Raw genomic sequence first — 11903 nt, forward strand, 5'->3', positions numbered from 1 at the left:
CTCCGGCAGGGCGCTCTGTGCGGGCTGACCGCCTCCGGGCGCTTCCCGCCGCTGCACCAGCTCCCAGACGGACCGGCCCCTGCCGCTGTGGCCCCGCCCCCGATGCAGCCCCGCCCACAGGGCGGAGCCCGGAGCGGTAGCGGGAGAGCCGGCAGCAGGACCCCAGCGCGGGAGGCGGCCGCCGGGCGGGAGCCCCAGAGGTACCGGCAGGCGCGGGGGGAGCGGAGGCACCGCGTAGGGTCAGACAGCGGAGAAGGTAGCCTGGCGTGGATCCGGGTGGTGTGTGTGTGGGAGGGGGCTCTTCGCTGCATTTGCCGCCTGTACCCTCCCAACCTCCCTTCGGGCTCCAGCTCCAGTCCCGAGCCAGCATGTCCAGTCTCCTGCCTCTGGCCAGCAGCCCTCACTCCGTCCTCTATGTGACGGCCCCACTTGGCCAGTGTGCTGGGGAGTGGATGCAGCGGCTCCTGAATCTTCTCGGTGGCGCTGGCGACCGCCAGTGCTGTTGGCTGTGTGTGGGGTTCCCCCTGTTTTGGGGCTCCCCTTCTTCCTGAGAGGCCTCCTTCCCAGCCTTTGCATACCGCCCCCAGTCCTGGGGCTGGCCTGGGAGGAAACATCTGTCGCGCCCCCTGGCAGCAGAAATGGGGTCATGACCTCCAGATGTGCTAAAAAGCGTCCAGCGCCTCCTCCTGGGGCAGCCAGGCCTTCCGGATCTGTGGAGGATCTGTGGAGGCGGGGCCAGTCCCCTTCCCTCTCCCCCCCACCCCAGTGACACAGGCGGCAAGGAATGTCCCGGCCTCAATGGACCCTGTGTGAAGCTGCTGGGTGGGAGACAGAGCCCACGATCAGCCCCCAAGGCAGGGCCAGAGTCCCGCACTGGGCCAGAGCAAGAGCAGCCCATGGACTGTGCGTAACAAACGGAACTCAGCCCACAGGGAGCAGGGGTCCGTACAGACCCCTCCCTCATGCCCCCCTGCACTCCCACCACACACCACAGCCAAGGCCCGAGAGCCTGGCACACGGAGCCAAGGCCTGCATCTGTCACTACGCACTTAACACATGGCCAGCTTCGCGAGTTTCAGCGGCCATTCAATCTCCCAGCAGTGTTAAGAGGGAACAGTTTTGATTAATTAAGCCCATTTTAGAGATGAGAGAACAGAGGCTCAGAGTCAGCATCAGAGCTTGTCCTAGGAGAAGCAAGGGAGGTGTTACTATGAGCTTTGGAGGCCTAAGCTTCCTTGGTTCTGGAGCTTTAGCAGAGGGATGCCCCTACCCCCATCTAGCACAGCCCCTAATGTCACTGGATGATGCACAGAAACCCACCAGAAGGTGCTTGCACCCCTAGTGGAGAGTCCCCACATCCCTGCCCCAGCAGCCAGCTCCATCTTGGGTTCACCTGGGGGTGGCTCCCCACCCTTTGCACCTGCCCCTAGCCTTGACACATTTCCACACTTAGCAGGTCCCTGGGGCCTTGGGTGTCTCAGTCTTACATCCTGTGAGATCTTGAACCTCAGCCCAACCCCCCAATCTGCCCCACATCTACATACACAAGGACAGGAGTGGGCAGGTATAGCACTATTTGAGCCTTGGAAATTGATAGACCCAGGTTCAAATCCTAGCTCTCACACAGAATTGCTTCGAGCCAAGAGCATCCCCTTATCTGGACCTCAGTTTGACCGTCTTTCACATGGGGGTTCAGACCTCCCTGTCAGCATCAATGAGGCCAGGTTGCCAGAGGTCCCCATGGGTCCCAGTTCCAGCAGAGGGGCCCAGCCATCATGACTCTCTCCCTTGCCCCCAGGCATGGTCACAGTAGTCTACAAGAAAGTGAACCGAGGCCTGTCTTTCAGGTTAAGGTGACTTGGGTCCCATGACTAAGTGCGGTGTGACCCCACCACCTTCCTCAGGATGTGGGGCTGGGCAGGGGGCTGGGCCCATAGTTGGGGCCACTTCCTGTGCCAAAGGAAGTCCTCTTGCCCTTCCTGCTGTCCTGCCAGTACCCCCTGGGAACCTCTGTGTCCTTGAGGTTTTGAGGCTGTGAGGGCCACTGCATTGAGACCTGACCTCTGGGTGCTCAGCTCCTTAGGGACCTTGGAGGAAGTGGGAGGGGCAGGGAGGAAGGTCTCTGGGGACAGGACGTCCTCCCTTTGTCAAGTGGGCAGGACTCAGATACCAGTGGCCCCATGGGTTTCCCGTCCCGGCTGAGACAAAACATCTGTCCAGTTGAGCCAGAGCTTGGTGGGGACCCTCAGTCTGGACCTGGGCCAAATCCAAGGTGTGTGAATTGGAACTGGGGGACACTGGCAGCCCCAGGGCTGCCTAGCCTCCAAGACCCTAAGGCCAATGCCCCAACAGCCTAGCTCCTGGCCCTGCTTAGTGCTAAGCTGGAGGAGGGGGCTGGAAACCTTAGCCCGAGGCAGACAAGGAAGTGGCCAGGAAAGCGGAAGCGGCTTTGATGGTCTCGGAGAGGGCCGGAAACCAACCCGGCGCAGTGGAGGACCAGGCTGGGGCCCCCTGGTTCCTGTTTTCTCCCCAGGCCCCTCTGAGCAGCCCACTCCTCCCTCGGCAGGAACCAGCCTGCTGGCTGGGCACCAAGCACCCGACACCCGTGCCTGCCAATGCGGCCAGGCCCCCGGAGAGCCAGGCCCGCTGCATGCCCATGTGGGCCGGTGGTGCTGGGAGCCCTCGGCGGGGCACAGCCCCTGCACCCACCGATGACCTTTTCGCCCGCAAGCTGCGCCAGCCAGCACGTCCTCCGCTGACACCACACACCTTCGAGCCGAGGCCAGCTCGGGGCCCACTTCTGCGCAGTGGCAGTGATGCAGGTGAGGCCCGGCCCCCAACGCCAGCCAGCCCTCGCGCCCGTGCCCACAGCCACGAGGAAGCCAGCCGCCCTGCTGCGGTCCCCACTCGACTCTTCACTGACCCACTGGCACTGCTGGGGCTGCCGGCCGAGGAGCCAGAGCCCACCTTCCCACCAGTGCCCGAGCCCCGCTGGTTCGCCCACTATGATGTACAGAGCCTGCTCTTTGACTGGGCTCCAAGACCTGGGGGGACTGGAGGCCATGCGGAGGCCACCTCTGGGACCCTGCCCTCAGCTGAGGACCGGACTGCCAGCTCCGACCTGTTGCTTGAGGCACCTGGCTTTGTGAGTGAGCTTGGGGGTGAGGGTGAGCTGGGCCTGGGTGGACCAGTGTCCCCACCTGTGCCACCTGCACTGCCCAACGCGGCCGTGTCCATCCTGGAGGAGCCACAGAACCGAACCTCGGCCTACAGCCTGGAGCACGCAGACCTGGGTGCTGGTTACTATCGCAAGTACTTCTACAACAAAGGTGAGGAGAGGGCCACCTTGGGAGGGCAAGGTTCCTGTCACCTGCAGTCACACAGTAGGGCTCATGAGCTGTCCTTTTCTTGTCCATATGAAGGGTTAGGCTCTGCCTCTGGGCCAAGGCTGCCCTGCTGGGCCCAGCTTTACCTCCTTAAGACCAACCCCAGCCTCCCCCCACAGCCAGGCACACCCCTCTGCCTCCGTCTGGTTCATTCTCATACTCCTCCTGGCTGGGGACAGATTTCCTTCTACGTCTCTGTGAGGCCTGAAACCCCTGCACTGGGAGCTTTGTTCTCATCAGTGTCCAGAAGACAGGGTCCCAGACATCCTAGAGAATATGGGCATCGTGGGCCAGGTCATGGCAGGATCTAGGCATGGGATCAGGCAGGCATTAGCCCCCTGGGTCTGAGGCAAGATGTGATAAGGGCAAGGCATAGGGCCAAATGTCAAGGAGCAGGCAATGGGCTTGTTTGGATGTGAGCGGGGCTTGAGGGGTGGAACTTCGTCTGGGGTCTGCACTAGGTGAGGAGATGGGACCCAGGCCAGGACTTAGTGTTGGCGTGGTCCAGTGAGGGTGGGATAGTGGATGGGTGGGACCCATCATTCACCCTCCCCCACCCCCCGATCCCCCAGAACACCAGAACTTCTTCGGACTGGACGAGGTGCTGGGCCCAGTGGCAGTGAGCCTGAGGCGGGAAGAGAAGGAGGGCAGCGGAGGGGGCACTGTGCACAGTTACCGCATCATCGTGCGGACCACGCAGGTGGGCTGGGGTCGTGGGATCAGACCACGCACTGTTGCCTTCTCAACAACTTGTATGGGTCCTGAGTGCCCCTACGTCCCCTCCTCAGCTCCGGACCCTCCGCGGCACCATCTCAGAAGATGCGCTGCCACCAGGGCCACCACGAGGCCTGTCACCGAGGAAGCTTCTGGAGCACGTAGCACCACGGCTGAGCCCGACCTGTCTGCGTCTGGGTTCAGCCTCACCGAAGGTGCCACGCACGCTGCTTACACTGGATGAGCAAGTGGTGAGTGGCCGGGGCGGCCCCAGCCCTACAGGTGTAAACCCAGCCTGCCCGGCTCCCAGATGCCTAGGGACTGACCCTGATCCCGCATGGGACTGTGACCCCAGGGGAGCTGGCTTTTCAGAGAGGGTATCAGAGGTCACCTGGAGCCTTGCCTCTCAAGGTCTAGACCAGCAGTAGCCACATCCTCTGGGAGCTTGTTAGAAGTGCAGAATCTTGGGCTCCACCTAGACCTGCTGAATGAGAGCCTGGACTTTAACACCTGGAGGGATTTGGGAGGGAGTCGGGGTTCAGGAGCTGGGGTGGAAGTGGGGCTGCAGGGGTTAGGGGGGATGAAATTAAAGTGGAGACTGCGGGTAAACCGGCTTAATGTGAAGAAGAGAGGCCAGAGCGGGAGGGGAACGGGGCTTGCCTGCACAGGGGTAGAGTGCCTTGAGCTGTGCAGTTAACCCCAGATGGAAAGGAGCCAGGAGCAGAGAGTGAGCGGAGGCGGTGTGGGGACCAAGGCCTCCAGAGGCTGGGGTGGCGGTGCCTGGGATTCGAGGGAGGGGAGGACAGGCTAGCCTTGAAGATGACAATGTGAACGTTTATCGGGATCTAGTATACTGTGTGCAGGGTCCTTTCCATGAATTGCTTCCTCTGTGGTCACATGAGAAACCCCTCCCAGTCCCGTCCCACCTGTGACCTCCTCTACCCTCCTGGGCACTGGGAGTAAAACAGACCAAACCCACTTGATAGGGAAGACATGGAGGTGGCTTAGAGAGGGTGGTGCTCAGGGCCAGGCTTCAAGGGGGCCCAGTGTGGCATCCATTCCCCAGGGCCCAGTGGGGAGGGGGCCAGGAGGGATTGAGACCTGTACCCTCTGCCTGTGCCCTCCCCCACTCCCAGCTGAGCTTCCAGCGCAAGGTGGGCATCCTGTACTGCCGGGCAGGCCAAGGCTCAGAGGAGGAGATGTACAACAACCAGGAGGCAGGACCGGCCTTCACGCAGTTCCTCACCCTGCTGGGCGACGTGGTGCGGCTTAAAGGCTTTGAGAGCTACCGGGCCCAGCTGGACACCAAAAGTGAGGCCCAGGGGGATGCGGGGTGGGGGCGGACCTGTGCCAAGGGGCAGGCTGCCTTGGTGAGAACCAATTGCCTTGTCACTTCTGTCCCATAGTGTCCTGGGGCTGGGGTTAGGAATGGAGAGTTATTTGGGTAGGCTGAGGACGTGGGTCAGGGGCTGCAAAGGCCAAGCCATGTGCTGGGAGGAGGGACTGGGACCATCCATCCCCAAGGCCCTGGTGCCCTACTGTGCCACAGCTGGGACCAAGGGGGTTTGGGGGAACCACCCCCTCCATCAAACACACATTTCACCAGCTCAGCCTCCTGGGACTGCCCTTGCCTCCTGGTTGGAAGGGCCACAGGGACCCTAAGAGGGATTTTTATTGAGCACTTCCTGCCTGCCTTCCACTCTCACTGCTCCATACATGCTGGTGCCTGGGCCAACATCTGTCCTCTCCTAGGACATCCACCCTGCCTCCCTCTTAGGAGGCCATTTCTCATTTCTGTCTTCATTCTATCTCAACACCCCTGATCCTGAGCCCAGGCTGGAGGCTGGAGCCTTGGGAGCATGGGAAGGGGAACAGCCAAGGCTGAGGAACTTGTGGCCTGGACATTAGCTAGTGGCATGAAGGGGTTGTCTACCTGCTGTGGCGGTGGGGTAAGGGTGGCACAGAGGCCCCAGACTGCAGGCAGGGACGGTAGGTTCAAGCCACCTAGATTTCTCTCCCTCTGTTCTCAACTCCCTGGCCACAGCGGATTCCACGGGCACACACTCCCTCTACACCACGTACCAGGACCACGAGATCATGTTTCACGTGTCCACGATGCTTCCTTATACCCCCAATAACCAGCAGCAGGTGCGAGGGGCCTGGGATGAGGGTGGGGAGGGCCAGGGGCTTCTGGGGAACCATGGTGGGGTGCTGTGGGGATGGCAATATTTGAGCCTCTGCCTGAGCTCTGCTGACCCCCAACAGCTGTCACTGCTGGTGCCCCTCTCCCAAAACAAACACCCCAGACCTTCGCCAGGGGCAGGAGGTGGAGTCACTGGTGCCTAGGGTCTACCCGGCTTGAACAAGGAGGGCCTTGAGGCGCAGACAAGGTCCCACTCACATCCCCTACCGTCTAACCCCCAGCTCCTGCGTAAACGCCACATAGGCAACAACATCGTGACCATCGTGTTCCAGGAACCAGGCAGCAAGGCCTTCTGCCCCGCCACCATCCGCTCGCACTTCCAGCACGTGTTCCTGGTGGTGCGCGCGCAAGCGCCCTGTACTCCTCACACCTCCTACAGGTGGGCGCCGGGGCAGCCCTAGTTCCACCAAGAACGCGGCTTCCCGGACTCTCCGCATTGCCCCTTGACTCCCGTCTCGCGCCCTGCAGGGTGGCTGTGAGCCGCACCCAGGACACCCCGGCCTTTGGTCCAGCTCTGCCCGCTGGCGGAGGCCCCTTTGCCGCCAACGCCGACTTCCGGGCCTTCTTGCTGGCCAAGGCGCTCAATGGCGAGCAGGCGGCGGGCCACGCACGTCAGTTCCACACCATGGCCACGCGCACGCGCCAGCAGTACCTGAAGGACCTGGCCACCAACGAGGTGACCACCACGTCGCTGGACTCAGCTTCGCGCTTCGGCCTGCCCTCCCTGGGCGGGAGGCGGCGGGCGTCCCCTCGGGGCGCGGGCGCCGAGCTGCAGGCGGCGGGCGCGCTGGTGTGGGGAGTGCGCGCGGCGCCCGGGGCTCGCGGCGCTGCCGGGGCCCAGGCCGGCAGCCCTGACGGCTCCGAGGTGCCCTGCCTTCTGGGCATCTCCGGCGAGGCACTGGTGCTGGTGGCGCCGCGCAGCGGCCGCGTAGTCTTTAACTGCGCCTGTCGCGACGTGCTGGCCTGGACCTTCTCAGAGCAGCAGCTCGACCTGTACCACGGCCGCGGGGAGGCGATCACCCTGCGCCTCGACGGACCCCCCGGGCAAGCCGTAGGCGAAGTCGTGGCACGCCTGCAGGTGAGGCTGCGAGCAAGGGCGGGGTGGAGGGCAATCGCAGCCCAGGTCCCGCGGCGCGCCGGGGGCGGAGCTTGCTTGGGAGCCCTTCGCTCCCGCCGCCTCCTGCGAAAGGGAGACTCAGGTCCAGCCCAAGAGCTTAGCAAAGCTGGCACTGGGGTCCTCGGGCAGGCGACTCCGGTCTCCGAGCCTCAGGCCCTCATCTGCCAAGTGGGTTGCTACTGTTCTTGGGCGTGGGAAGATCCGTGTGGCCTGGGACGGCCCTGCGCGCGGTCGGCCCGGCTCACGCCCCGTCCCGCTCCAGCTGGTGAGCCGCGGCTGTGAGACGCGCGAGCTGGCGCTGCCCCGCGATGGCCAAGACCGCCAGGGCTTCGAAGTGGACGCCGAGGGCTTCGTCACGCGCGTGGAGCGCTTCACGTTCGCCGAGACCGCAGGGCTGCGGCCCGGGGCGCGTCTGCTGCGCGTCTGCGGCCAGACGCTGCCCAGCCTTGGCCCCGAGGCCGCGGCTCAGCTCCTGCGCTCGGCGCCCAAGGTCTGCGTCACAGTCCTGCCCCCAGACGAGAGCGGCCGACCCCGCAGGTCAGGCAGGGCGCCGGGACACGGGGAGGGGGGAGGAACCGGCAGCTGGCCCCCGCCTCGTGCCTCCTGTGTAGCCACTAGCAGTCTCTCGAGAATCACAGGTGAAGGCCTTTCCTTCTTGAGAGAATCCCGCGTCTCTTAATCGCTATGAACCGCACTTTCTTTATGGGTAGGGTGAAACCAATTAATGAGTGGAGGCATTCCACTAAAACTTTATTTACAGACACTGAAGTTTAAATTTAACATGTTTTCACGTGTCATGAAATAGCCTTTTGATTTCTTTCAACTATTTAAAAATGTAAAAGCCATTCTTAGCTTGCATTAGTATAAAAACAGACAAACTGAAAAAAAAAAAAAAAAAAAGGCACAGGCTGGATTTGATCCCTAGTAGTGTTTGGATCTCTATGCTAAGTCATTTACCTATTATTTAAATCCTCATGACAAGATATGAGATCAGTACTATTATCCCCATTTAACAGATGGAGAAATGGACATTCAGAGCGATTTTCCCAGGATACACAGGGGCTGCAATGCAATTTGAATCTAGGTCTGGAACAATGGCCAGTAGCCAGCAAACGTTTTTCATTGTTAGGGAGTTTGGAGAGCTCTCCTGGAAGTGAGCCTCGGACACAGCTGGGGATGGGGCTGGTGATGCAGGAAGCTGGCGGCCGGGTGTTCTTACCTGACCTGCCCCTTCCTCCCCGCAGGAGCTTTTCAGAGCTGTACAGGCTGTCCCTGCAGGAGCCCAGCCGGCGGGGGGCCCCAGAGCCAGTGCAGGACGAGGCCCCTGGGATGGCCCTGATGCCCACCACAAAGCAGCTGCTGCACGTGTGCCTGAACGACGGCAGTGGTCCTCCAGGGCCTGGGGACCTGGCTGAGGAGAGGACTGAGTTCCTGCACAGCCAGAGCTCACCATCACCCTGCAGGTGCACCCGCTCTGCCGTCCTCCCATCCAGCCCAGTGAGCCCGGGCGGGCGGGTCTCTGACAGCAAGGGCCATGGGGTGCGGCTTCCATTGCTGAGCTGCCCCTGCTTTCCCCAGCTCCCTGTCAGATGAGGCCCCAGTCCTGCCTAACACCACACCGGACCTCCTCCTGGCCACCACGGCCAAGCCTCCAGCACCTGGTGCTAGCAAGGAGACACCCCCAACCCAGGTGAGCAGAAACAAGCCTCTGGAGCCCAACAGGCAGGGGTGGGCACAGTGGTGATGGTGGACATCACTGCATTCGCACCCCTTTGTGCCCATTTCAGGATGGGTCAGGCAGCCTCAGTGATGGTGAAGACAGGGGTGACCCAGCCCCGGAGCTGAGGGCCTCCTTCCTGCCACGAACCCTGTCTCTTCGGAACTCCATCAGCAAAAGTGAGTCTGGAGCAAGATGGAGAACAGGAGGTGGGCAGGGGAGAGGCTAGCCTGGGCTTCCCTGGCTGAGCCCACCTCCTTGTGCCCAGTCATGTCGGAGGCGGGCAGTGAGACTCTGGAAGACGAGTGGCAGTCCATCTCAGAGATCGCCTCCACTTGCAACACCATCCTGGAGTCCCTGTCCCGGGAGGGTGAGGCCACCAGGGTACTGTGGGGAGGAGCCGGGATGGGGCTCTTATTCCTTGTACCTATCTGCTCAAATGGTCCCTCTGTTCCCACAGGACAGCCCATCCCAGAGAGCAGAGATGCCAAGGGAACCCCCAAGTCTGATGCTGAGTAAGGTTCCCTGCCCTGACCTAGCCCCCTTCACCATGGCTCTGTGACCACTGTGTGCCCATCCACTGGAGTTAAGCACTGTCCTGGGTTCTGCTTTCACACTTAAGTCTGAGAAGACTGCAGTTGGGGCCCTCTCATTCAGGTGGGTCTGGGAACCGGCCACGGAGCTGCCCTCTGCCTCAGTCCCACTAAGTCCCAGCTCCCATGTCCTCAGGCCAGAACACGGGAGCCTGTCAGAGAAGGTCTCTCACCTGGAGTCCATGCTCAGGAAGCTGCAGGAGGACCTGCAGAAGGTGACAAGGGTGGGCTAGGGGTTGGGAGGGACTCCAGGGCTACCCCAGGAAAGCAGCCAGCCGCCCTGACTCCTGCTTGCTCTCCCTACCCCGCAGGAGAAGGCGGACAAGGCAGCCCTTGAGGAGGAGGTGCGGAGCCTGCGTCACAACAACCGGCGGCTGCAGGCTGAATCCGAGAGCGCAGCCACCCGGCTGCTCCTGGCCTCCAAGCAGCTAGGCTCCCCCACCGCTGACCTGGCCTGAGTCAACTGGTCCAGCCTCAGTCTGGCTGGGGACCTGCTTGGAACTACACAGGCAGGTCCTTCAGGGCACCGGGGTCACACTGGGCCCTGGGCCATCCTCAGGAACTCTCCTGCGCAGAGGCGCGTCTTAGCACTGCCCCCAATCCCTGGTCCATTGTTTCCTGGTGAAGTTGCCCTACTCCCATCCCTGTTTGTAAATATATTCTGTGAAATAAAGGGACTACAGGGAGTAAAGAGCCACTGCTATTTGTGTCTGTGTTTGGTATTCACGACATGACAGGGGATGGGGTTTTGCCCTCAGAAGCCCTAGCTGATCTCCCAAACCAGTTATAAGCGCAGGCCCTGAAGACATTTGCTCAGGGTTGGGCTGTCACTCACTGACGGGTTCTCTGAGGCTAGGCCACCTCTTATTCTCTCTCCCACAAATGTGGTCTGTTGGAAAGCAGGTGGCCACACCCCACACCTGTTCTGCTTGGTGGTTCTAGCTAGGCCCAGCCAGGCCCTGCCCAGGAACCAAGCCTGAGGGGCGGAGACCAGGGGCAGAGGGTGAACCTGCAGGGTAGTGAAGGGATGGCGCTTAGGAGTCAAGGAGAGCCTGACCATACTCCCTTACGAAGGCCTTCTCGCTTTGCAAGGTCCTGGCCCCCAGCGCAGGCCCCACCCCTCCTCCCTGTAGTCACGGAGCCCCCAAGCCTGGCACCCCCTCAACCACAGGGCCGGATCTTGCAAGGCCCAATTCCAGGGGTGGTAACATCTGTGTCTTAGTTGCCTGGGAGGTATTTCCAGGAAGGAATCAGCCTTTGACCTACTTCTCTCCTCACCAACCCATGACCCCTCGTTCCTCACCAGGGTAGGTCCATTCCCATGAGTGTCATCAGCAGGTCTAAACTTGGATTTTGTGTAAACCCTTTTGTTCTCTGAATCTGAGGCACAGACAGGCACTAACTGGCCCAACATCACATGCCAAGTCCAGCTGCTTCCTGGGCTGGCCAAGGCCCACCCTGCTGAGACCCAGGCCCCGGGTCCATCCGTTAACTCAGGCTTTGGCAGAATGAAGTAGACTTTGAGAAACAAGAATCAAGGGATCAGGCCTCATGGAGGAGGTAATGTGAGGGTTGAGTTTTGAAGGTCGAGTCAGACATTACCAAAGAAGTCAAAGGTATCCCAGATAGGTCCAGTCTGGGGGCTATGTGACTAGAGTCAAGGCACATGTGGGGAGCCAACATCGAAGAAGCTGGAGCTGAACCAGAAAGGGCTGTGAGGGTGCACTAGGGGTTCTGGCCTAGCAGTTCTCAACACTGTCCCAGTTTCTTACCTGGTGTGGGCCACAGTGAGCAGCCCTCACCAGGGGGTGCGGAAGGCTCCTGTCACTCTCTGGGTGTGTGTCTGCAGAAAACGAATGTGGTCGTTATTGATAGATGTTCAAAGGGTGAATTATAAGGTGAAATTTGGGTGTCAGCTCTTTGGCTGCAGGGGAGGTAAGGCCAGGGAGGAGGCTGTAGCAAAAGCCTCAGAGGCAAGTAATGGTGGCTTGAACTAGGTGATAGGGGTGAAGATGGGGAGAAATGGGCACTTGCCAGGACCTGACAGGACCCAAGTGGACTCGGGGAGAGATGCGGCATCCACATTAGTGCCGGAGTTTCTGGATGGAGTTCTTGGAGGATGGCAGGGCCATGGCTGAGATGGGGAAGGCAGGCTGGGGATGGCTCTGGTCAT

At 61.2% G+C, this 11903-nt stretch overlaps 1 protein-coding gene across 5 annotated transcripts; it reads left to right on the plus strand.

The window, feature by feature from the left end:
- The first annotated feature begins 127 nt into the window (after positions 1-127).
- Positions 128-10428, plus strand: SIPA1 (signal-induced proliferation-associated 1). 5 transcript variants are annotated; one of them, XM_016119442.2, is made up of 16 exons: positions 128-200; positions 2567-3329; positions 3959-4086; positions 4175-4351; positions 5237-5411; positions 6145-6248; positions 6525-6682; positions 6772-7381; positions 7683-7957; positions 8665-8883; positions 8999-9110; positions 9208-9316; positions 9406-9507; positions 9598-9652; positions 9867-9945; positions 10042-10428. In XM_016119442.2, the coding sequence occupies exons 2-16, from the start codon at positions 2651-2653 to the stop codon at positions 10186-10188; spliced, it is 3129 nt and encodes a 1042-aa protein (XP_015974928.2). In that variant the 5' UTR covers positions 128-200; positions 2567-2650; the 3' UTR covers positions 10189-10428. The 5 variants fall into 5 exon arrangements, with proteins under 5 accessions (XP_015974928.2, XP_015974929.2, XP_036076877.1 ...); XM_016119443.2 differs by having other exon boundaries at positions 148-256; XM_016119441.2 differs by lacking the exon at positions 128-200 and adding an exon at positions 265-2272.
- Positions 10429-11903: the final 1475 nt, after the last annotated feature.

The sequence above is a fragment of the Rousettus aegyptiacus genome, unplaced genomic scaffold (assembly GCF_014176215.1).
Source record: "Rousettus aegyptiacus isolate mRouAeg1 unplaced genomic scaffold, mRouAeg1.p scaffold_m13_p_5, whole genome shotgun sequence".
Classification (NCBI taxonomy): domain Eukaryota; kingdom Metazoa; phylum Chordata; class Mammalia; order Chiroptera; family Pteropodidae; genus Rousettus; species Rousettus aegyptiacus.